The sequence below is a fragment of the Python bivittatus genome, unplaced genomic scaffold (assembly GCF_059951505.1).
Source record: "Python bivittatus isolate LINGU-HERP-01145 unplaced genomic scaffold, Pbiv_v1 ctg000700_np1212, whole genome shotgun sequence".
NCBI classification, from domain to species: Eukaryota; Metazoa; Chordata; class Lepidosauria; order Squamata; family Pythonidae; genus Python; species Python bivittatus.
In genome coordinates this window covers 43,876,551-43,900,296 of record NW_028277098.1, presented here as the reverse complement: position 1 = coordinate 43,900,296, position 23,746 = coordinate 43,876,551, and the positions used below count along the sequence as shown (strand labels likewise).

At 37.4% G+C, this 23,746-nt stretch overlaps 1 protein-coding gene across 2 annotated transcripts in view; it reads right to left on the bottom strand.

Moving 5' to 3' along the window:
- Positions 1-339: 339 nt before the first annotated feature.
- The window catches only part of GLIS1 (GLIS family zinc finger 1), a 143,313-nt gene continuing 119,906 nt past the window's right edge, over positions 340-23,746 (bottom strand). For both annotated transcript variants that reach the window (XM_088153803.1, XM_088153802.1), the window contains exons 8-10: positions 12,340-12,509; positions 7,482-7,649; positions 340-1,150 (exon numbers count right to left, since the gene is read on the bottom strand). In XM_088153803.1, coding sequence (XP_088009929.1) covers positions 1,014-1,150; positions 7,482-7,649; positions 12,340-12,509 — 475 coding nt within the window. In that variant the 3' untranslated portion in view covers positions 340-1,013. The remainder of the gene's footprint in view (positions 1,151-7,481; positions 7,650-12,339; positions 12,510-23,746) is intronic.

Genomic DNA, 23,746 nt, shown 5'->3' with positions numbered 1-23,746 from the left:
CTACCTTCCAACCACTACCTATTGTATTTTTCTTCTCATTCCCTTGAGTCACACCAATGTAGTCCTGGTGTCTCCATTTGCACATCTCATTACCTGGGTCTCTGTTAGCCCACCCCCCTTCCTTGTTACCTTACTGCCACTTCTAAGACTCCTCCTTTATTAAGCAAAGTGATACCTTTCATTAGTTCTATTTTCTATTAAAGCTGCTGTTCATTTTTAGAAAAGTAGTTGTGTTAAACTCTTGCAGCCAAAATAACAGATTTAGTATAGCATATACCTTCTTGGAATCTAGTTTTTATTCTTTTATTCATATTCTTTTATTCTTGTTTTCCCTAATAAGCCACTTATATTACTTTCACACAGAAGAAAAGCTGGAAAATTGGAATGTCAGATGATAAATTGTTTAAATTACAGCATTTTGGGAAGAAGACAGAGAAATTGCGTATAGAACTGCATGAGTTCTAAGTGAAGAGTTAGTTCTCACTGGCAGAACAAAGTGAAAAAAAGAGAGCAGACTAGTTTCCAATTTTTAATTCTTTCTTGTAAAATTGAAAATATAAAACCTGCTCAGCAAAGTGAAAACGTTTATGTACATGAGGTCTGTGAATTTTAAAGAAGTCCTTTTATAGTCAAGAAAACATCCCATGAATTAACTGTGATTAAAGGGACCAGCAGTCTTAAATTGAAAACATACTTCTTAAAAAAAAATCTTTACAAGCATATTATATAATTTAAATTTATATTTTACTCAAAAGGACTTACACATCAAGCAGTTTTAAATGCTCCTCCTTCTCCCTTAAGAGAATCAGTTTCAAAGTGCCACAACAAAGGAATAGATACCAACAATTACACAGTATATTCCTTTATAAAATAGATTGGTAAATGCGAACAGTTGATTTAAATGAACACATAAAAGGTTGCAGATTAAATACAGTCAAGGTAGGTCAACAACAATTCCGTAAATACAAAAGGCATTATAAGCACGGTAGACAAAGTAATGATTTAAGGTGGACTTAAGTATCTGTGTAGATGGGAGGAATGTGATTCAAACAGTGATCAAAAGTGCCATTTTGGAAAAATCCATTATTCTCTTCAGTTCCATTGATAACTTCTTCTGATATACACTCTGCTTCAGAAATGACCTCATAGCCTGGAAGTATGGTAAGCATATGAGACATATTAACTATGAGGTAGCAAGAACAATCTGAATTGGAGACTCAGACTAAATATGATGCTCTACTGTAAGGTTTTCTTTCTCTTGTTTCTTTTTTTAATGCAAAGAGGCCTCATAAATTGGCTAGCAAGAAAGGGGAGGAAGCTGCTTAACTCTTTTCTTCTGCTTCCTGCCATCTGTCTACTCCAAATCTAACTCCCTCCCTCTGCTTTCATGTTATCAGGAAGAAAGACATGCAAAAAAACAACAACAACTCTCTAGGTGTCCAATAGCTTGGCATGCTCCAAATCATTTGGTTTTATGTTTCCCAGAATTCCAAGCTACTATAACTAATTGTGCTAGCTGGGAACTCTGGATGTTGTACTCTCAACACATCTGGAGCACATCAGATGGGGAACACTGCCCTAGAGCTTTAAAACTAATGACTGCTTCAATCTACACAGAAAACAGTATTACTGCATCCAGGTACGTGTAATTATGACAAGAAGGGATTTTTTTTTAAAGATTTTTTTTTATCCTGTCTTTATTATTTTTATAAATAATTCAAGGTGGTGAACATACCTAATACTCCTTCCTCCTCCTATTTTCCCCACAACAGTAACCCTGTGAGGTAAGTTGGGGTGAGAGAGAGTGACTGGCCCAAAGACACCCAGCTGGCTTTCATGCCTAAGGTGGGACTAGAGCTCACAGACTCCTGCTCTCTAGCCCGGAGCCTTCACCACTAGGCCAAAGTGGCTCTCTTTTTCATCCACTACAGGGTCATTCAATCCGTTAATATGTTGAGTAACCATACAACTTAAATGTCTACACATGTCATGTTGTTAATCATTCTGAATTGCTAAGGGTTGGTAATACATCAAATAAGACATACTATTAGAAACAATGTAATTGGTGAGAGTTTCTTATATTCGGGATCAAGGCATGCAAACAAAAGCTTTGTAAAACAGAATTCTCGTGATTGGATTTTTAATTTTTTTTCCTGTTTATGTCTCTGCAAAATATGCATCAATAACAGAGCAGAGCTCTGCTGCTAGAGGAAAGTCCTTTTCCAGTTTGGATTGTTAATTAGTGAACTATTGCCTCTGCATTTCACAGCTTCATAGCCCTGCAGCTTTACTCATAACTCTCAAACATTTCTGAAGAACAATATCTGTTTCACATTACATTCCTGCTTTTGAAACATCTAAATGTTAAATCTTCTCTTCTCCTTTTATACCTGTAGAAACCAAGCACATTTTGAATAACTGGGCATATACAGTATATGAGTATGAACAGAGGACCAACTTCTGCTGCACTGAAGGAGTGTACTGTAAAGGAGCTAAGAGTATCAACATTTTAATTGTAACATCTTGTTCCTAGGCTACAATTTACAAGACATTAAATGACAGGGTTATAGCCAAAAATTGTTGATGCCAGATGCTCTAATATAAGGGAGTTAAGTAAAGATGGGGGAAGGGCAGAAGAAGGAAAGAACAACTTTGAAGATAAAAGGTGAAGATGGGGTTAAGGAAAGTATGAGGTTCTGGGACTTTTTCCTGTTTCCCATAATTTCCAAACCATTCTTTCATTTCAGATCTTTTGGGAGAGCTTCAAGTTCAGGAGAGATTCAAAGCAGATAGCTACTGCACTAGGAGCCTGTTTAACCTCAGTGCTACAAATCATTAAAAACTCTGGGTGAATACATTCGAAAATAAATTCAAACACTCTTCTGTTATTTTTTAGAAACTTTTGCCGTTCAAATTATCAACAGGATATGGTTAAACACACACCTAGACACTCCTATAAACCATCCAAAGCTCTGAAATGTAAGTACCACTTACTGACCATTTGTAAGACCCACAGAGCAGCTCTCTGTTGTCATACTAAGCATTCCTAGTAAATGTGTTCTTATGCAATATTGGTAGTATTAAGAATCAAGGGGAAAAACACTGAGCAACTCACCTAAAGTTTCAGTGTATCTTGTCAGTGCAAATGATCAAATATGGATGTTAGAATTTGCTTTTAAGGCCAAAGTATTTGCCTTCTTAAATTCCCTCTGCCAAATTGAAATAGTTCACAGTAGTTTAATCTCCAGAGAGAAAAATGTTGATGGCTATTGAATTTGTTATCTAGTCATGATATTATTGTTTGCTCCTATGATTTCTTTTGGAGAGGTTATTTTGCCAATTCTTCAAGCCTGCAGCTGCCAGTCAATTTAGATTTGAAATCAGAAGTTAGTTACAGGAAGTAATGCTTTAATAACATCAAAAGGGCAAGTTCCAAAAAGCAGAGAACAACATGAAAGGGATTCTGAGCAAGTGCAAAGGGATGATTAAAACCTTCATTCTTTACTTTCTCCTTAGTTCCAATCTGATTCACACACTTTACATATTTAGGCTGCAACCATATATACAGTATATTCTTAATATGGATCTGCATAAGATTTTGGTTTAGCCACACAAAAGTGAAACCAAAATTCTCTCCCTGTAAATACAATTCAGGCAACACTAATTTTTACTAACGTTTGTTTTTTCAAGAGTTTTAGTTGTGAAAACCAGTGCTGTACTTTTTTCAGGCAAGGCTCAAAATAATCCATTCCAAAATATGTTCAAAACTTTCAAATAGTTATTTACAATTCTGAATCATTTCTGACAATCTCAGCCACTTTCCAGCCCAAATTCTTCCTCACAGACCCCTCACAGAGTACCAAAGGAGATTAATGTGAGAATTTATGTTTGTAAAAGAAACGACAATAAGCAGAGAAAGAACAAGGCAGAACGAAAGTTCAAAGCTACCCTGACATGCATGAATTCTTTCTCTATAGTGAGGCTGCTTTGGGGTCTACTGAGCTATGGTGATGGATAAATTTGGTTTTATGATAATTTTTCATCAGCGTTTTCGTTCTACTGAAGAGAATCTCAAGCAAATCATTCATGAATACTTATAATAGTTTTGAGAAAGTGTAACAGTTTGGTGAAGAGGGAAACTGTTTTGTTATTTTTAAATTTGAGGAAAATCTTTATAACCTGTACACTAAAATATTTAATTAAACTATCCTTTAAAAAAGCTGACAGAAGCTTATATGAATGAGATATTTGGTTAATATCTGTTAAGATCAAAATTTCCATTTTGTGAATGTCACAGTAGATATTGTAGAGTCCTTGGTGCTCTCTGAGCATGGTTGTTTGCTTGCAGATGGTTCATCACCCGTCTCGGTAACTTCATCAGTGCTAGTGAGTATGGGGTTTGCTCCCTGTTTATATACAGTAGCTTGCCTTGCCAGTATTGGTGGTGGTGTGGTTTTCTCCTTGGTAGTTCCTTGATTAGGACATTGTTTTCTGCTCACTGTTTATCTGGTGTTAATCTCTGCTTATCTAGGTGTTGGTTGCTGGAGAGGATGTGTTCTGGTCTTTTTGCTTCCTTCTTTGCTTTTTTATTGTCACTTTTGAATGGTGTGTAAATATGGTTTATCTCTATGTGTCTATTGATAGCTGATTTGTCTGAATGCCAAGCTTCCAGGAATTCCCTAGCGTTTTTGGATTTAGCTTGGTCTAGGATGCTCAAGTTTCCCAGTTGAAACTATGGTTGAGTCTATCCATGTGTTGTGAGATTAACGAGTTTTCATTGTGTCTTCTGACTGCTAGTTGGTGTTCATGGATGCGCTCTGCCAGCCTTCTGCCTGCCTGTCCTACATAGTGGCTGTTACAGTCCTCACACTGCATGTTGTAGATGACTCCTGTTTTTTCTTCTTGGGCTACTGGGTCTTTTGGTTTACTTAAGAAGTTTTGGATGGCTTTAGTTGGTTGGTATGCTACAGTGATGCTGTGTGATTGTAATAGTCTGTTGGTTGTTTCTGAGATGTTCTTGATATATGGCAGTGTTATCCTTTTCATAGCTTATTTTGGTTGTGCTGTAGTGGGTTGAGTGGCCAGGCAGTTTTTGATAAAGTTGCAAGGGTACGCATTTTGTTGGAAGATGTTATATAGGAAATCTGTTTCCTTGTTCTGGTGTTCTGGGTTGCTGCAGTGTGTTTGTACTCATCTGAATAATGTTCTTGCACAGCTCCTCTTGTGGGAGGTTGGGCTGTTACTTTGGAAATGGAGCACTTGATTAGTGTGAGTTGTTTTTTGATAGACTTGCCATCATTTCCTCTACTGATGAAGATATCCAGGAAGGGTAGTGTGTTGTTGTTTACTTCTTCCCTTGTGAATTTTATTCCTTTGAAGATGTTGTTGATAGTTTAATGTGTCTTCTCTAGTTGTTCCTTTTTTATTATGACAAAGGTGTCATCTACATACTAGATCCATACTTTTGGATGTATGTGTGGGAGTGCTAGAGTTTCTAGACACTGCATTACAGTCTCTGCTATGAATCCTGAGAGTGGTGATCCCATGGGTGTTCCTTTGATTTGTTGGTATATTTGTCCATCAGACTGAAAGTTGGTAGTGAGGCAGAGGTTGATGAGGTCCATGATTCTGTGTATTTCGATCTCAGTGTATTTGGCTAGGTCGGGTGTGTTTAGTACTGCTGCCATGGATTTTTTCACTGGTTCTGGATCTATGGACATAAAGAGTGCTGCGAGATTGAATGAAACCATAATTTCATCTTCTTCTATTTTCAGGTCTTTGATTTTCTGGAGGCACTGTAGTGGGGAGTTGACAGAGTATTTGCTCCCCTCTGTGAGATGTTCAAGCTATTTTGTGAGATCTTTGGCTATGTTATATGTTGGGGTCCCTGGTAACGATACAATTGCACAAAGAGGTATGTTGGCCTTGTGTATTTTTGGGTGTCCAAAGAAGCATGGGAGGATGGGTCCACTGCTTTTCATCTGCCACTGTTCTTCTTTTGTGATCTGACCTTCCTTTGTTAGGTCATTAAGGGTTCTCTTGATCAGGTTCTCTAGTTTCTGAATTGGGTTGGTGTTTACTGGGAGGTAGGTTTCTTTGTCCTCCAGTAATTCTTTGGCTTTTTGTATGTACTGTGTTCTGTGTCCATGATAACCATGATTCAGTCTTTGTCTGCTGGGAGGATGGTGCTGGTTTGGTCCTTCTTTGGTTTTTGAGGGCTGCTCTGTCCACTGCTTTGAGTTGGTTCTGTTTCTGTGTTCTTCTGGTCTGTGGTATGATTCTCTGCCTTATGTTTTCTTCAGTTTTTATGGTTTTAAATGCTGCTTCTAAGCCTGCAAAGAATTCTAACTGATTAGCATTGTGTATGTTATAGTTGAGGCCTTTCAGGAGGATATTGTGTTCTGCAGTGGATAGTGGGCGGCTGGACATGTCAAACTAGCAGTCAGAAGACATAATGAAAAATCCTTAATCTCACAACACATGGACAGACTCAGCCATAATTTCAACTGAGCATCCTAGACCAAGCTAAATCCAAAAATGCTAGAGAATTCCTGGAAGTTTGGCATTCAGACAAATCAGCCATCAATAGACACATAGAGATAAACCACATTTACTCACCATTCAAAAGAGACAATAAAAAATCTAAGAAGGAAACAAAAATACTAAAACACATCCTCTCCAGCAACCAACACCTAGATAAGCAGGGATTAACATCAGACAAACAAGCTGAAAACAATACCCTAATCAAGGAACTACCAAGGAAAAAACCACACCTCCACCAACACTAGCAGGGCAAGCTACTGTATATAAACAGGGAGTAAACCCCACTGATGATGTTACCCAGATGGGTAATGAAACATCTGCAAGCAAACAACCATGCTCAGAGACCACCAAGGACTCTATTGTTCAACCCTAAGGTACATATATTCTCTTCTATTGTAAGAGTAGGTATCTTAAAAAATTGTTTCAAGAATTCAGAAATTCCCAAAGCTGCCAAATGCAAATTTCTGTAAAATGCAAGCTTTTAGCTTAAAATCAGATGATCAAGCTATAGAGCCAAACAAGTCGTTATATAAAATGTGTAGTCATTGCCAATTTGCAATTCTTCCTTGTGTATTCTGGTAACATTAGGCTGGAGCAGATGTGCGATGATAATGCAGTGATGTCACATCATCCTTCTGATTCAACTATATCACCCTTCTGTCATATTCCAATAGAAAGGTAGATTCTGTATGATACTGGGAGACATATGGAATTCTGGAAGCGGCACACTTCAGGTAATAATAAAATACATCTTTAGTTGCAGCCTCAGGTAAAATCTCTATGTTTTAGAAGTAGACAATTACAGAACCACAGTTCAGAATCTGTAAAACAAGATGTGACTTATCTTACTCATGTCTAAACTTTAGATTCTCTATCTATAATATTTTCTAAGGGGAAAAGTCCAACAAGATAATAGGAATAGAATCTAAATCAATTACCTGCTGAAGCTACAGGTGCACTGAGGATGTGATACCCATTTTGTCGCAGAGGGTTACAGCAATGCAATTCCCCTGACAGCACATCACTACTGACAGATGAGTCCATTGCTCTGTAGCAATCTCCATAATGGAAGCAGTTCTGTATAGAGTGAAAGCTACCTTGGTAACCTGCAAACAGAGGGTGTTCAGATATTTAGAAGAATGCAACTTGTTTGTTTCTGAAACTGATGCTCATTCAATACACCTTTTACTTGAGCAAAAGCCAGATTCAAGGTCTGGCATATGGCAAACACCAATTTCCTGATCTGGTTTAGCAGGACAGAAGATGACTCAAGCAGCATATTCCACTTGGTTAGCTCATGTGGCCAGCTCTGCCCTAACAGGCCGATTTTGCCTAATAAAATTGCTTAGCTGCATGAACAAGGAAGTTTTCACTCCATTAGTACCAAATGTTTCCCTCCCCCCCTTGCAGTGCAATGACATTTCAGGTCAGGGTTGTCTAATATGGACAGGTTCATCTCTGTGGGCCCTCTCATTTATTTATTTTAATAATGGAACAGCAATTTTAGTTTAAAATTATTTCTCTTAACAGTTATTTCTTTCCCCAGATTATTGCACTTGATCAAATATTATTTGAAGTTAATGCTCACAGGCTCTCACATTTACCATAACTATTGTCTACTCTCTTCTCTCTGCTTTTATGTTTCTAATTCTTACCTACTCTTAGCATTTGCAGTCACAGTAGACTTTTTAAAAGATCTGACCCAGAAACTGAACAGGTTGATGAGATTTTCTCAAGAACCATGTTTGGCAATTACAACAGTTGTGTTATAAACTGGATTTGCCAATTACATTATTTCATGGTTATTACATGCTAGCCAGTAGAGAAGAGACAATCCAGTACAAAATCTTTTTTGTCTGATGGTAGCATCTCTACAGTGAAAACAAATTGTTTGCACAGATGTATCTCAACTTAAAAGAATATTCCTTTTGCATAGAAGGAATGTTCTTTTATTTCCCTTTGTTTTCAGGCTGCCCAAGCAACTTCCTTTTGGCTGTGCTTATTTGTCCTTAAAACACTGCTCCCAATCTACTGTAAGAACAATTCAGTTTGGTTAACTTATCAAGGTTCCTCTGTCTTCTGAACTAATACCAATGGAGTGATATCACAATAGAGAAGTGAACTTTCAAATGAGCCTTGCCAGGCACTCAACCTAGTTATTTTCGTCATCAACAACGAACTGTTCATTTGTCTAGGATTTAAAACTTAGATCAATAATTGTATCAAACTAGCTTGCTGATACTTATCCTCTCTTTTATTACTCTGTTTTATTGGGACCTGGATGGATTCTGATGTTTTACGCTATGAGTCTAGAGATAGCTCGTGTGCTGAAAGTATAGGATATAACTTAATGAAACACTGAATAAATACAATAGCAAGATTGGACACAGAATATTTAAGAAACATTGTTCTCATTCAAAAGATAAAGAACAATCTTTTATCTTCATGACTTCCAGATGAACTGGACTTCAGCTCCCATAATTCCTGCCTTTTGTCCAGGATGACAAAAGCCCCAGCGGTATCTCTGCTGGAGTACAGGAGCTGAAGTCAACTGAACTGGGTTGGGGGAGGTTCACTCTAGCCCTATTTCCTCCTTCAAATAACTGCAGAATCATGGGCATGTATGGGGATGGGGGAATTATACCACTTGTATTATCTCATCACACAAAGGATGCAAATGACACATAATTTGCAAATGAGTTAATCTTTTTGAAAGAGCTCCATATTGTAGGCCAAGTACATAGTGCAAAGAATGCAGATAGGTTACCTTCACCATCAGTGTAACAAACTGATGAGTCAAAAACATTTTGCCAGCTTATACATAAAAGGTGCTTCTACTGCAATAGAATATTGTCAATTCTAGGATTGGAGGGGGGAGTTAGCCTGATGGTATCCTGGTTTATATTTCTGTGGGAATGCCCTATGGCCAGATTCTATATGAACTTAACTGTAATTCTGTCCTTGAATGTACAATCTCTCTTACACACATATTGTGGAGAGCCTTAATTCAGGGCATTTTGTCAACTGGTCTCTGACTATGATCATTAGTAAGTACTTAACATTCCATTGTTATATCACAATATTTACAGGCTAAAGGAGAAAACAGTTTGTTACGGGTTGATTTTTTGTTATACAGTTTGTTCTTAAGTGCTCACAATTTGTTGATCCCATATGCCAAAGCACCTTTCAAATGTAACAGATGGTAACAGCAGGAGCTTAAAATGAGGTTCAAATCCTATAACGATAGTGCAATTAACAACCACATGTGGTTTTGTACAGAAATCTGAAGACATTTCTAAAAGTTCCACATTTAAACTCCTAAGGGGCTAAAATATGAACCATCCCATTAATCTGTATAAAATGTCTATCCCCTGCCACATTTCCTTGTAAAAAAAAAAAAATCACAAAACATTTCTATTTGTGTTAAGAAACGTAGCACATTTTGGCAGCTGCAGCTAAGCTGACATTCACACCAGCACCAGCAGCAGCAGCACCACCTGGATTTCAAGCATTCCTTCAGTTTGTCAGATTTAAATCAAATCTGTGGCAGCTAATTTCCAAAGAAGAATTTCCCAAACATGCTGTCGGTTTAAATAATCACTGTTAAATATTTTATGTGGAATAAAATATAGAAGTACAGCAGTTCATAAAGAAATCAACTATGTTCCAAACATAACATTCAGTTACAATTTTGCTTTACATGTGACACAGAAAAGCCTGTAGTTAACCACATCACAAAGTATGCTGGTAGCCTCTATTTCCCTCAAGCCTCAGCCTAAAAATCTGAAGCACTTTTTAAACGAATGATATAATGAAGAAAGTATTGGAATATGCCTCCTAAATGCCAATTCGTTTGTGTCATTCCTTTTAAAGTATGAATATAAATAAGTCAAACTCATCAAATTATATAAAGTCTCTATGCAAAGACATCATGTAAGATATAAATAGATGTACTATTTCATTTGATTGCCAAATTCTTTCAATGTAATAATTTACATCTGGATCTTACTTTAGCTGAAGTCAGAAATTCTACTGGGGTTTTGTTCTTACCCATTGTCCATGCATTCACATCCCTAACATATCCAGAGAGAGTTTGTTTGAGAGTTATTGTACCAAAAACTGAGTAGTAATACAAATGCACCTTTTCTCTTACAATGATTTTATAGTTGATTTTGCAGCTAAATGACTGTTCTTTATATTTTTAGGCTTAGAGTTAAACTGAGTATGTACTTCCATTTTTCAGTTACTGGCAGATATTGATTAAAGAAAGTCTTCAGCTTAAGTACAGAACTTGATTTGAAAGTATTAACAGAAACAGACTTTAGTGACATTTCCACAAATGACATTTAAAATAATATGTTGGTGTTTGGGTTGACAATGACAACTTCTAAAGAATCCTATGACACAGAACAATTAGGGAAGCGCAGTCTCCCCCAAAATCTTCAGTATGGGTTTGTTTTTTTGCTGCACTCACAAGCAGCTAAACTTTATCTTTGAGGTTATATTGTTAATGAGCCAGATACACAATGTCTGTTTTCACAAATGTTTGGCACACTCCAGAAAATTAGCAATATCTCTGATAGAATCTGAAGCCCCTGAACAAATCCAGGGATCATATATGGTTTGCCTGAGTTGCAGAGCCTGAACTAGAAATTTCTCTCGTCAACAGAGCTTGAGGTCAACTGGCCTACGTTTCTGTAGTTGTGCTTATATCACACACTTATCCCAGGTTAACTTTACAGTATACTCAATCAAATTTTCTGACACACTGACCACTTGGTCTGGGTTCACAAAATACTCTGAATGAAAATGTGGTTGGCTGGTTAATGGCTCAGTACATCATGCATGTACATTCTATACCTTGCACAGACCTTTTAAAAGTTAGTAAACCTGTCTAAAAAGCAGGTTCACAAAATGAAATAAATGGGAAATGGTCCACTTGAACGAGGGTTTTCTCCATTTGTGATCAATCTGGAACTGCAAACTCCTTTTTAAATGCTAGATAGCAGTAGTCGACTAGCATCAATGCTAGAAAACATCCTTGAAGAATTGAAAACATCATTGGTTGCTTGCTCTTTCATCAGTTCTCTCTTTCCACATCTGCATTTAAGTGGCTACTGCGTCTGAATGTGTCAAAATGTGTACATTTGCACTGCATTATCTCATGAAGGGTGGCTACTTCTACCAGTAAAACTGGTTTACTATTTTTTATTACAAAATACAAAATACATTTTCCATCTACTATAAACTATTATGCCAATGCCCCTACTTATATTATTTTTGTTTCATATGAAAATATAAAATAACCAAAGTATTTGCCATATTGCTTCCTAAAGCATGGCGAGCAAATGATCTAAAGCAGTTTCCTCCAAGCTGGTGCTCATCAGCTTGAATGACAACTCCAATAATTGAAGCACAGCTCCCATAATAAGCCCATAGCACTTGGGATTATGCAAGTTGCTGTCAAATGCAGAGTTTCATTTAAAACTAAACATTATGAGAAACACAGAGGATCTGCTGAAAACAGCAGCCTCGTGTTGCCTTCCCATCCATGATGAATAATACAACAGGCTGTACAGCCTAAAGTCATTACACATCCTGGATCTCCATCTTTTATTCCACATTACAGAATGGCAAAGATGGACTATGCCTGACATAATGATGTCAAGGCACAATATAACTTTCAATACACTTTGGTTGTTATGTTTAGTTTGGCCCTGAGAGTGGATCAGTGTATGTGTTTTACATTTCTTTATGCATGGTGCATCCTTCTATAAATATACAGTATAGAGTTACCTTGTGGTCCCTGCTGTGTAGATTGATTTGGAAACGGCACATATAATTTATTTGCTGAGAAGTGATGCCCGTTTGGAGTCTGGCTGTGTGATGGTGATGAGCTGTGTTTCTGAAGGAGGGAAGGAGCAACTGCAGCTTTCAGTGGGCTAACAAGAGTATTTGGAACAATCCTAGAACCAGAAAAAAGGAAAAGAGATGATCAGTTGGGTTTCATCTCATCACAAGTGCACAAAATGCTCCATGAATGACAGTTTTTTTTTAAAAAAATTATTTATCAATTGTAAGTGGGTTGAAATGTACAGGATAACTAAAGAATTCTTCCATAAAGCACTGACAGGAACATAATTATATTCCAAGAGACACATAAATAGGGAAGATTTTACCTTTTTAATGACATATTTCTAATAGCACTGCATTTTTATTGGGTAAAAATACCTTAGCTCTATTTTCTTCTGCTGTAATTCTTACTGTATGGAATTCAAAGCCATTATCTACTGTACTCCATTAAACCATTATTTATTCATCTCTTCATATTCTTCAAGTGCCTCAGCGTGTGCCTAATGCTGCTCTTCATATGGAAGCAGGACTAGTTAAAGTTGAAATCTGCGTATGGATTAACTTCTTCAAATTTTGGCTAAGGCTTGCCCTATAGGCTTAGCCTGATACGTGTCAGTTGACCCCTTTATCCTGAAATGGAAAAAAGGCTTGGAGGAGAAGCTACACCATTATGGCTTCTCTCCTCATGCACAAATGATAATGGGGTATGATTTTATCAGGAAGAATCTCAGGCAACAAATATTTGATATGGAGCATCAAATAAAGCATAGCTTCATTTTTATTGATATTTTCTTAGGCAACCAACTTTTGTAAGCCTCCTAGACGGCTTAATCTGACCACCACCACCAAATTCCAAATTGCTCTGATGTTGATACACTGTAATGCTCTGCAAACTGCATTTCTTGCAGGGAGATTCCACAAAATCCCATATCATAAACACATTTGTTACAGTACGTCAGGAGCCACTGAAACAACAGCCCCCCATGTGCTTCTTACTGGGGACCACAACACAAAATGAATTAGCTCGATATCTAGGCTGTACTGGTTTTTTACATTTCAGTTATGTTTTAACTGACCAGGGCAATAAACACACTTGTTCGTTTGTCACATTTATATAGCCACCCATCTCATGCAAAGCAACTCTGGACGGTGTGCAATAAGTATAATGTGGCCAGGTTTTGTTTAATAGCCAGCCAGACAGGACCCTACTAGGAACAGTTTGACTTGATTAAAGAAACTCCAAGTTTAGTAATAACAATAACTCTTAACTTTCCTACTTATCTGTTTCTAACTATATTTACAGCAGTCTTTTTACTTACTGTAAGCCTTAGTGTGAATAGTTTCAGTGCTCAAGGTTGTTTACCTAAGCTAAGAAAATTTCACCTGTGCTGGCTGCGTTCAATTTATCTCTGGTTCCATTTTGTTTTCATTATTTTATTTTTCATCTTATTTTATTTCCATGTTTTTGATTATATAAGGCTGATCAACAACCAAAGTAAAGTTCTTTGACTTTAACTAATAATTTTTAAAAAACAGAGGGTTGCTTCCTTTCATATAGGAAAAAAAAGTACTGTACATTTGAACTCTGGCAAGCATGCTTAGAACCGCTATAATAAAGAGAGACCCAGGACCATTACAAGAAGGCATCATTAAGTGGCCTATACATGGAACAAAACAAACTGAAATGTGCTTCTTCTAGGTAGAAGTTGTTTTGGGGGGGAGGAGGCAGTGGGAAAAAGCCAAGGATGTTGATGGTGGCTGAAGGGAGGCAGGGAGAGAAGAGGAGGCCCCAAGAAGAATGGGGGCAAGTAGGTGGGGCAAGGCCACACAGGAACCAGGTTTGCTATACATCATTTCATTTCTGATTTTCTATATTAGCCTGTGAACCAGTTACCAATCTATGATACACGATTTCATGATCTCCTCTATACACTTCATAGCTGCAGCTAATATTGAGCCCTTTTTTTGTCTTTCAAGCGGATTAGAAATCAGTGTAAAACATTTCATTTCCTGGGATCATTGCAGTAAGTAATAGGCATACAAACCAAAACAGCCTAGATTTTATCTTTGCCTGTGTGTGACTTGAAACAGTTCAGCAGAATGTACAGAATAGTTTGTTCTGGTTCGAAACAAAACAGATTTTCCATTTCATGCACATCACTAGGTACTATGTATGTGCAACGACACACTCCAAGGCATTTTTTGGAGATTGCATCCAAAGTGCTGCACACACTGCTACATATACAAGAAGCATCACTCTATTCAATATGTTCTGAAACAAGGGAAATATTGTATTGTGTCCCCATAATTAGCATTATTTCCCATGGTTAGGATTTTTACTTCCTCCTTATTTGAATCCATTTTGAATGTTATATGTAAGTTTGTTGTCATGCATTATGCCACTGCCAACCCAGATCCTATGCATAATGCAGCTTGGTTCCCTGATTACTGTAGAGTTTATACATTAATATAGCACAGTAAATCCTTCAGAAGAGCAGAATAAAAATAAAATAAGCCATAATCATTTTAAGATTTAATAAAGGTTTATTTGTCAATCAGTTTCCTACCAGTAAAAGAGAGGAGGAAGATAAATAAGGTGGAGGTGGTGATTATGAGGACTGGAAGGAAGCTATACAAATATTTAAACTTGTCACTATGACCCTTGATCTCATCAAGAGGCAATCCCTCACCTTTTTTTTTTTTTTTCCTTTTGAAGACTCTCTTCCCTCCTTGCATCTCTTTCCCCTTAGACAGATCTACACTTCTTTTGAGTGACTGGTTCTGTAGTGCTAGAGGGTAAAATGTGTTTCATTTTGTAGAAACCATTTGGGCAATTATTATTTGTGCAGATGTGACTCTTAGAATAGGTCGGCCAGGCCAAGGCCATGCCTGTTCAGTGGTGGAAGAAAAGGAGAAACAGTGTGCACAATAGTATCTTCTTCTCTATAAAGGCTGCAATCTTTTAATGGGTGAAGCTCAGAAGACATTGTGATCTGTACTGTTCTCCATTGATACTTCATATCCTTCTGTTTCTTCTTCACTTAGAAAAAGTTCGAGCTAGCCAACTAGCTACTCTATAAACATTATTCTGAGGGAGTCCCAAAGCAATGCATTGTTTTGTGCCAATGGCAAGTGCCTGAAGATGAAGATGCTAGAGCCACCCCACAATCTGTCAATCTGATTGCCGTCCTACAGTGGCAGAACCACATCTTAAACACAGTGAAACAACTGCTATAGTGGCTGCTTGGAGGACAGCAAAAGAGGACTTTCATCCTCTGTCCAATCTTCCACCCAAAGTGGCTACTGTACAGACAGTCCTCTACTTACAAACTTTCGAGTTACGAACTTTTGCCATTACAAACAAACTTGTCCACAACTCCAACCTAGGTCCTGGAAGGTGGGAGAAGGAGGGAAAGGGTTAGTTTATGGCACGCCGCATATGTACGCTTGGCAGCACCATCACATGTTGGAACACCGTTTTGGACACTACTCCATCCTGTCTGTTCGCTGATCTCATAGTGTTTAGTTGCAGTGTTCTTCCTTTGTGTAGTGACTGAATTACAGTATGTCTGGAATTAAGCGTAAGAGGAAGGGGGCAGTGCTAAGAAATGTCAATCTATATACTCGGTTGGACTTACAAACACACTGGACTTATGGATAGCCTCTTGGAGTGTAACCTGTTCGCAAGTAGAGGAACCTGTTCGCAAGTAGAGGACAGTCTGTACTTTATTCTGTCTAATTGCAGGGCTGGTCTCATGGGGCTCCCTTGGCTCTTCTAAACTTTTTAGGAGGCACAGGGGGCAGTATGTTGGATAGTTTTTTGCTTTAGTTTTTTCTTCCTAATAAATTAGGATGTAGGGAACAAAATATATTAAGCAGATACACTTACATAGATATCTCCATATGCTGTTATAGTGACCTATGTTGTACTTTTTATGTTTTATATCAGTTTTTATTGCTGGAGATTTAAAATGTAAACTGCCAAGAATCTGTATGAATCTGCTGAATACAAATGTTATAATAAAATTAAAAATATGCCTGCATGCCCAAAAATGTGCCCTCACGCATGTGTGTGCGCGCACACACACACATACATTTTAAGGTATGTGATCTTCACGCTTCACTACCAAGTTGGTCCCCTTTAATACATTCCTGACAACTGAAAATACAACACAGCCCGCGTAATTGGTAACTACTTTGAAAGGATATAAAATTGAATGACAGAAATCCACTTCTCTTTTACTTATACTTGGGGGTAAAATACAACCACAACAGAGACATGGATGTTTCCAATATGAACACTGTCTCACTTTGTTGTTGTTTGGGAAGAACAGCTTTGACTGCCAGATTCTTCTCTAAGACAATGGATCTCAATATTTCTTCCATCCAACTCAGCAGGAAGAAGATCAGATCCAGAGTTCAGCCCATCTGTACTTTATCTCAAATAAATTCCTGTATGGTGTGTGATGTGGTGCTTGCCTGTAACTTCAAACCACTTTATCAAGTGCTGTAGTTACTTACTGAATGCCAACACAAAAGAAAAACAAAAGTACTATAAAATAGTAGAGAAGAAATGGCCAATTCACATGTACTATATTTCATCACATACTGGTATGCTAGACATTCATGCGCATTTGATACAATATGAACAATCTATCGTGGCAAAAGTGTATTTTGGTGAAGGAAATATTCACCATGCAGTATGTCATACTGTAACTTTTCAAAGAACCCAAACAATTATATTGTGTATCCTAATCAGCATATAGACAAACCACTAAATTAACAACAAAGCAATAGTTTCTAACATATGGCTTGATCTAACTTAATTAATATGGTTCCAGCAATTGTGGTAGAAAATCTACTTTATAAGAAGCACACACAAATTGTAGAAGGATACACATTCCTATTGTGTGTATGCTTGAGGTACCCTGTTCATCTGTTTGGAAGCAAACAGGTAAACATTTATATTCAAGACCATCTTATTTGAAATTAATTCTTAAAACATGGAATGCCAGAAGAAAATGTCAGGATCTGAAATTATCAAACAATTTCAAGACCACGCTTTGATAAATGACCAAAAACCACCAGTTATTTGCAAGTTACTTAGAACTAATATCAGCACTATTGAATTGATAAGGAACCATTGATGAGCACTCTTTGAGTCCAATTTTGGAACCAGCTAGGTGTTCACTTATTCCTCCAGCTCATAACTAGCTTGCCAATCAGAATGTCATTGACACATTGTCAAATCATCCTTCCATGGCAATTGTAACAAAACCCCTCACTCTGTCTTGGGCTGATTCCTAGTGTTCGCCTGCTTAGTCATATGAAAAGTCTCATTCAGAAAACACAAACATTACCATGTGCAAATAAAAATTATCCAGGAAAAGTTTAAAGTATTTTTTATAGCATTATTCCCTGACACAATCAGTTTTCACCTCAGATTTGTTTCTGTAGTTAACAAGCTGAATGAATTACATTTTCACAGAATATTTTTGTTCTGTTGGATATTACAGTGTTACCTTGAGCTTCTTAGATGAAAAGTGGAATACTGACACAATCAATCAATATCCGGAATAGCCTCTATACTCTACAGGATTGTTGTTGATTTTATGATGGCACCTGCAAGATCGTTATTTCTGGTCAGTTTCTGCAATTGTGGTGTCTTGTGTTGAATTAGATTAAGATGTGTGTACTTCAGAGTTGAACAGGGACTAAGACAAACATTTTTGTAGTAGTGAAAAAGGGAAAGCTGATCTGTTGGATGATCAAATTGGAGATGGCTGGAGCATAAAATAGCAGAAGGAAAGGAGAGCAGCAGAAGAGAAGAACAGGATTAAGGACTTTGGATCATAATGATAGTGGGGAGAGAGGATGACAAGTATCTGGGCTCAGTTCAACCATAAGTGGTACAGACAGAAGTGATAAACTGTGGTATCTCCTTTCAGAGCTGCAGTGGCTAGACTGCAAATAACAACATGGTGCCCCCATTTCCAGATGAGTGGCCAAGAAGGGAAAGGCAATCTGAGCACTGGAAGAGGTTGCCGTGGGTGAGACAGTGCAGAAGGAAGATTGGTGGTTATGCCCTTGGAAGAGCTATTGGAAAAACTGGTAATGTGTTCAAGACATGCGTGAATAGAGCAGCCTGCCTGCTGAAAGGGAATGGAAGCAACTGAGCTGGAAATGGATGAACTGTGGATTCCTGAAGCAACAGATAGGACTGGAGCGTCAGTAGGATTTGATGGTGGAAGTGAGAAGAATTAGTGTGAAAGAGACTAGATGGTTCTCGGGAACCGTGTTTTGACAGAGATGTAGGATATTGAGGTATGACATAGATGTCATAGAGTACCGTAATAGCTCTGCTGGAGTTCTCGCAGACAGAACCTTGCTTCACTGTTAGAGGGTTGATTCTAAAATGACAGTAAAGACTGATCTAGTCATTACAAGAGAAGGGGAACCTGCAGTTGGGGCACTGGTGGCCAAATCACTGATAAAGTTGGCCTCAAGCTGCTGTTGGTGAATGCTAGGTCTGTCCAAAATAAAACATCATCCCTACACAATCTGGCAGCAGATGAATAGGCATATATATCATTCATTAGTGAAACCTGGTTGGAAATGATAAGGATGTAGCCTTATCACAAATCTATCCTCTTAAGTTTCAGGTGTTTAAACAAGATGGTGGTAGAAGTGACGGTGCAGGACATCTTAGCTATGATCAGTGATGCTGCTCCACTAGTAACTGGGTGTGAGTGTCTTTACATGAGTCTGGGCTATAGGGACAGTTTGGGGCTGCTGTTGGAGTGCTATCCATTCTGCTGCTGTAATGTATGTGGGAATGACCTTGGGAGACGGGGAAGAGCCACAGCCAGGGGGCAGTTGGACAAGAGGCAGCAAAAGAAATGTGGGCATGGCAAATGTCTCAGAAGGGTCCCTCCTTAGTTTCTTGGGCTGTAAAGGTGACAGGGGAGAAATGTACTTTCAGATTTGCAAGATTGATGTCACCCTTGCAAGGTAGTCCAGACAGGAAACATGATCAGATGGACTAATTCTACTTTATTGTAAGGTTACATTAATGGAATCTTACAAGTCTGAAAGTACATTTCTCCCCCATCACCTTTAGAGCCCAGGAAATGATTTGGAAGTGATTTGGTACAAAATGCAGCAGCCAAATTGCTGGTGGGTGAGAGCTCTGCCAGTATTACACCTATTTATTGTTGCCAAAATATTTCCAAGTCCAATTCAAAGGACTGGTTTTGACCTGTAAATCTCTGTATGGCTGACTCCAGAATACCTTATGGACCATCTCCTCCAAGTGGAATCTTAGTGTATGCATACTTGCAGGAAATTGAAAGGGACACGGGCACAAAGGCAGACCATCAATATTATATAAACCCACACTTTGGAACACCTTGCCCCCAGAGTTGCACCTGGCACCCCACATATTAGCTTTCTGCAAGGTGGTCAAGACTCTGATGTTTGAGCAGACATTCAGGGGTTAGCGTTGCCTGCTTTGATTGTTTTCCTAACCACCTCATTTAATTTTTAAACATTTTTTACAGATTTTTATTTTCTGTAAACTGCCAAGAGTTTTACTGATCTGGGTGGTATAGAAATATCAATCAATCAGTCAATCAATCAATCAATCATTTACCTTGCAAGCAGCTATGCATAAAGAATGACTGAGTTCTCTGGCTGACAACAAAGATTTTACTACTTTTTAATTTTCTTTTTAGGTAAAACAATGTTGTATGAATAAGCAGTATAAATAGAATTAAATTTAATTTGTAAAAGTTGAAGTGTAAATCATGTGAATTATAAAAACTTCAATAAAGCTATAGGCTCTAAATATCAAAAGAAGAAATAAGAAGAAGGAAGGAAGGAAGGAAGGAAGGAGAAAGAGAGAGAGAAAGAAAGAAAAGAAAAGGAAAGAAAAAGAAAGAAAGAAAGAGAGAAAGAAAGAAAGAAAGAAAACATCTTAATACTGATTTTCATCTCTTCCCATAATGTTAAAAATGAAGTGCAAAGATCTTCTAATTAGGTTTCTGCAGAGTGCTTGGTTTCTTGCTATGTATTTCTTTTCTGGGTCTAGCCTTGGGGGAATTTTTGTCAACATAAGCTCAGGAAATAGTCTTACCGTACACTTTTTAGAGAAAAAGGAAAAAAAATATATCTGAAGTTTGGTGAACTTTACTACTAATCAGTCCCAGGTGCCTTTGCCTCATTTTACAGAATATGCAGCATTCCTTTAATAGCATGTTACTGAATCAGTCCCTGTCATTTTCTCCTCCAAATATTCTATTTTATTGCTTTACATTGCTGTGAGGAAGAAACAAACATACTACTGGGTTGTAGCATATTATACATGCTATTGGAATTCACACACTGGGCAGTCAGTGTCCCTGGTTCCCTAATATCCTTTTTATAGTCCTAGAATTAGATGGACCAAAATGATTGATTCTTTCCTTCTTTTTGCAGTTTGGGAGGGATTTTGATGGGTGTCTTAAAACTTTCTTTTCAGCCTTTAAAAACTGGGCTTTTTCTAATTCTGGAGGGTGGGAGTTAAGGGTCAAAATTGGTGCCAAGGCTTTAGAATCCTATTTCATTCCTTACTATCCCTCAATATCTGAAATGTCTCCCCTCCATGACATCATCCCCTGCAGCTGGAAGCAAAAATAAACCAGACAAAACAAGCGCTCATGAACACGAAGAAGTGGCTCAGTGCTACAGAAATTAGGCACACCTACATACTCACACATGTTGTAGAGAGATTTATTTTTCTATAGTTTTATTTTTGTTCTTCATTTTATTGGAATAGCACATCCAAACATATTTTCTAAACCCGCCAGTCACTGTAATATCCTTTTTAGTTAGACATTATACTGTCTAAATCAGATACCTGCACTGAGAAGAGATTGGATTATATCAGCTTCCTCTCACTTTGCTCATTAGGCTACAACTCAGAACAATAATTGCGCTGGCTAGAAATTATCAAAGGCATAGTCCAAGACGTTGAAGGGCATAAGGTTTGGGAAGGCTAGTTAGATCAGATATTTTGAGCCCTCTCCCTCGTCTCTGATTACATTATACAGATTAAACTACATTTTCACTGTGGAAATTATTTAGCCTTCTCCCAGTAATTACTATAATTAATAAAAGTTATTTTGTGCAATACAATAAATATACTGTGTGTGCATATATTTATGCGTGTGTATCTATCAACCAACAATGGCCAATTTTGTTCCATAAATCTTACTTAACTAGTTATTTTTAATGCTTTTGAGAAGAGAGCCTAACTTATAAAAAAGGCAGTATCCTATCCAGTGAAATCATTATGCAATGCTATATTCAAGAATCCTATTAGTAAGGCATGTATTATACTCTGCCGAATGAAAGATAAAAGTTTTATCTATTTCCCACTGAAATGTTAACACAACACTAGGCCAAATCCTATTTGAGGTATTCATTTTTTCCTCACTGATTGCAAGATTGTTCCTCAATGTTCACAAAAACATTTAAAATGAAAAAGCATCCCCATGTGTTTTGCATTTAGCAAAGACCGTGTCAGTTTCTTATGTTCTGCGCAAGCGGCCTATCTGCTCTCTGGAGAAGTCACTTCGCTCATAAACAGTAAAAGCCTAACTGCTGGATCCCACATCCAATTATGGAATCTCACTAATCCAACAAATGTTCTTTATTTTAAATCTATCCCTTAAAGCTCTGCCACTAAACTAGGATAACAAAAAAGTACTATACACATGGGATCCATCAATTCTCCTCATTCATGTACGATTCTTGCCTATTCAACTAAGGATTCAAATGCTGGTTCAGTTGAAACTTTAATAAGCTCCAGTTGTCAACTATGCATTTTGTTCTTCCACACATATGTCTATCACGCTTGGCAGAAATACTTTTTTCTTTGAGTCCCTGTTACTTGACAGGCTTATCATCTCTTAAGATTTTTTTCCCCCTTGAATCCTTGTCAGCCAGAAATCTAAAGTGCCTTACAACCAATATGCACCAAAGTATAATCAATATTTAACATTATTCTAAAGCAAAATTTGAACTGGTATACAAACATATTTTTCCATAAGCTTTATTTGTACAAGGTTGCTAGAGGCAAACACAAATAGGCACTGAAAAAATGCAGTTCTTTGCCTTCCTATTCAGAAATAAGCCCTATTTAATTCCATGAGACTTTGCTTCAGGGAAATGTATATAGGATTATAGCTTATATCTACTTTCTTTTTTAAGTGAAAATCTAACGTAAGATCTTTTTAAATCTTACATTACTCCTAATATTAAGTAACATGTTGTCCCCCATACAAGAGATTCTAAATATGAATGATCATGTGAAAAATACTGAAATAAAAGAGTTATTTAGCACAAATTTTGAGTCTCCTAGGAAAGCCTCTTGGGGGCCATTTAATAGTATTTGTTTTTGCAAATATGTTTCTGAGAAATATTTCTCTTTAAGGAAGTGGCATACTGTGCCACAGACTGTCCAGGATTATGAATAATGGCTTTACAGATGGAGGAGGTTCCCACCTTGCTAAAGATGGCAATTCTACTCTTCTGTGAAGAGTGAAACAGTGCTAGAAACAACCATTGAGCTTGTCAAAAGCAACCACAATGGGACAAGCACTGAGAGGCGTTCAAGATGGTTTTAGTGCATGTTGTGAGACGTATTTCTTTGCAGATTGCAACTATACTTAGCCACCACACCCATCACACGTAGCTGCCATTATCTTCTGAAGGGCAGACATATATAAAATATAGGGTCCCCTCCCCCACACCAATTTTCAGGCTCTACAAATCAAACTGGCAAGTGTAAGTAATGTTAATATAACACCTGAAACTTTAAAAACAATAACAAAAAACCTCTAACATGACAAGCTCTGCTTTTTATATGCCAAACTATTTCTAAATACAACATTCTTTAATTAATATTAATATAAATTGGTATAAAGTTACTTGATCCAGCATTCTCTATGCGTCAGACACTTCTTTATTAAAGGGAAATAAATACTTCTCATATGTAGCCAGGGTAAATATATTTGGTAATGAAGTCAGATTTTGTTAGAACATTTTCAAGTAAATTAAATATTTTTTGTCAAACTATTTAAATGTTTTTAAAAACCTTTTGGGAAAACTGAGTGCTGCCCTTGTTACTGACTTTGGCAAAGAACAGAATAACAAGGGTCTTTTTTTGTTGTTGCTTTAAAAAAAGGCTTTAAATCAAATTCTTAGCCTTTCTGTCAAACATGAGTAGACTTCTTGTGCTCAGCATCTTGTAGTGTTTGGCTTCTTTCATATTTGGTGAGTCAGTCATTACAGTTTGTGATAGCAATCG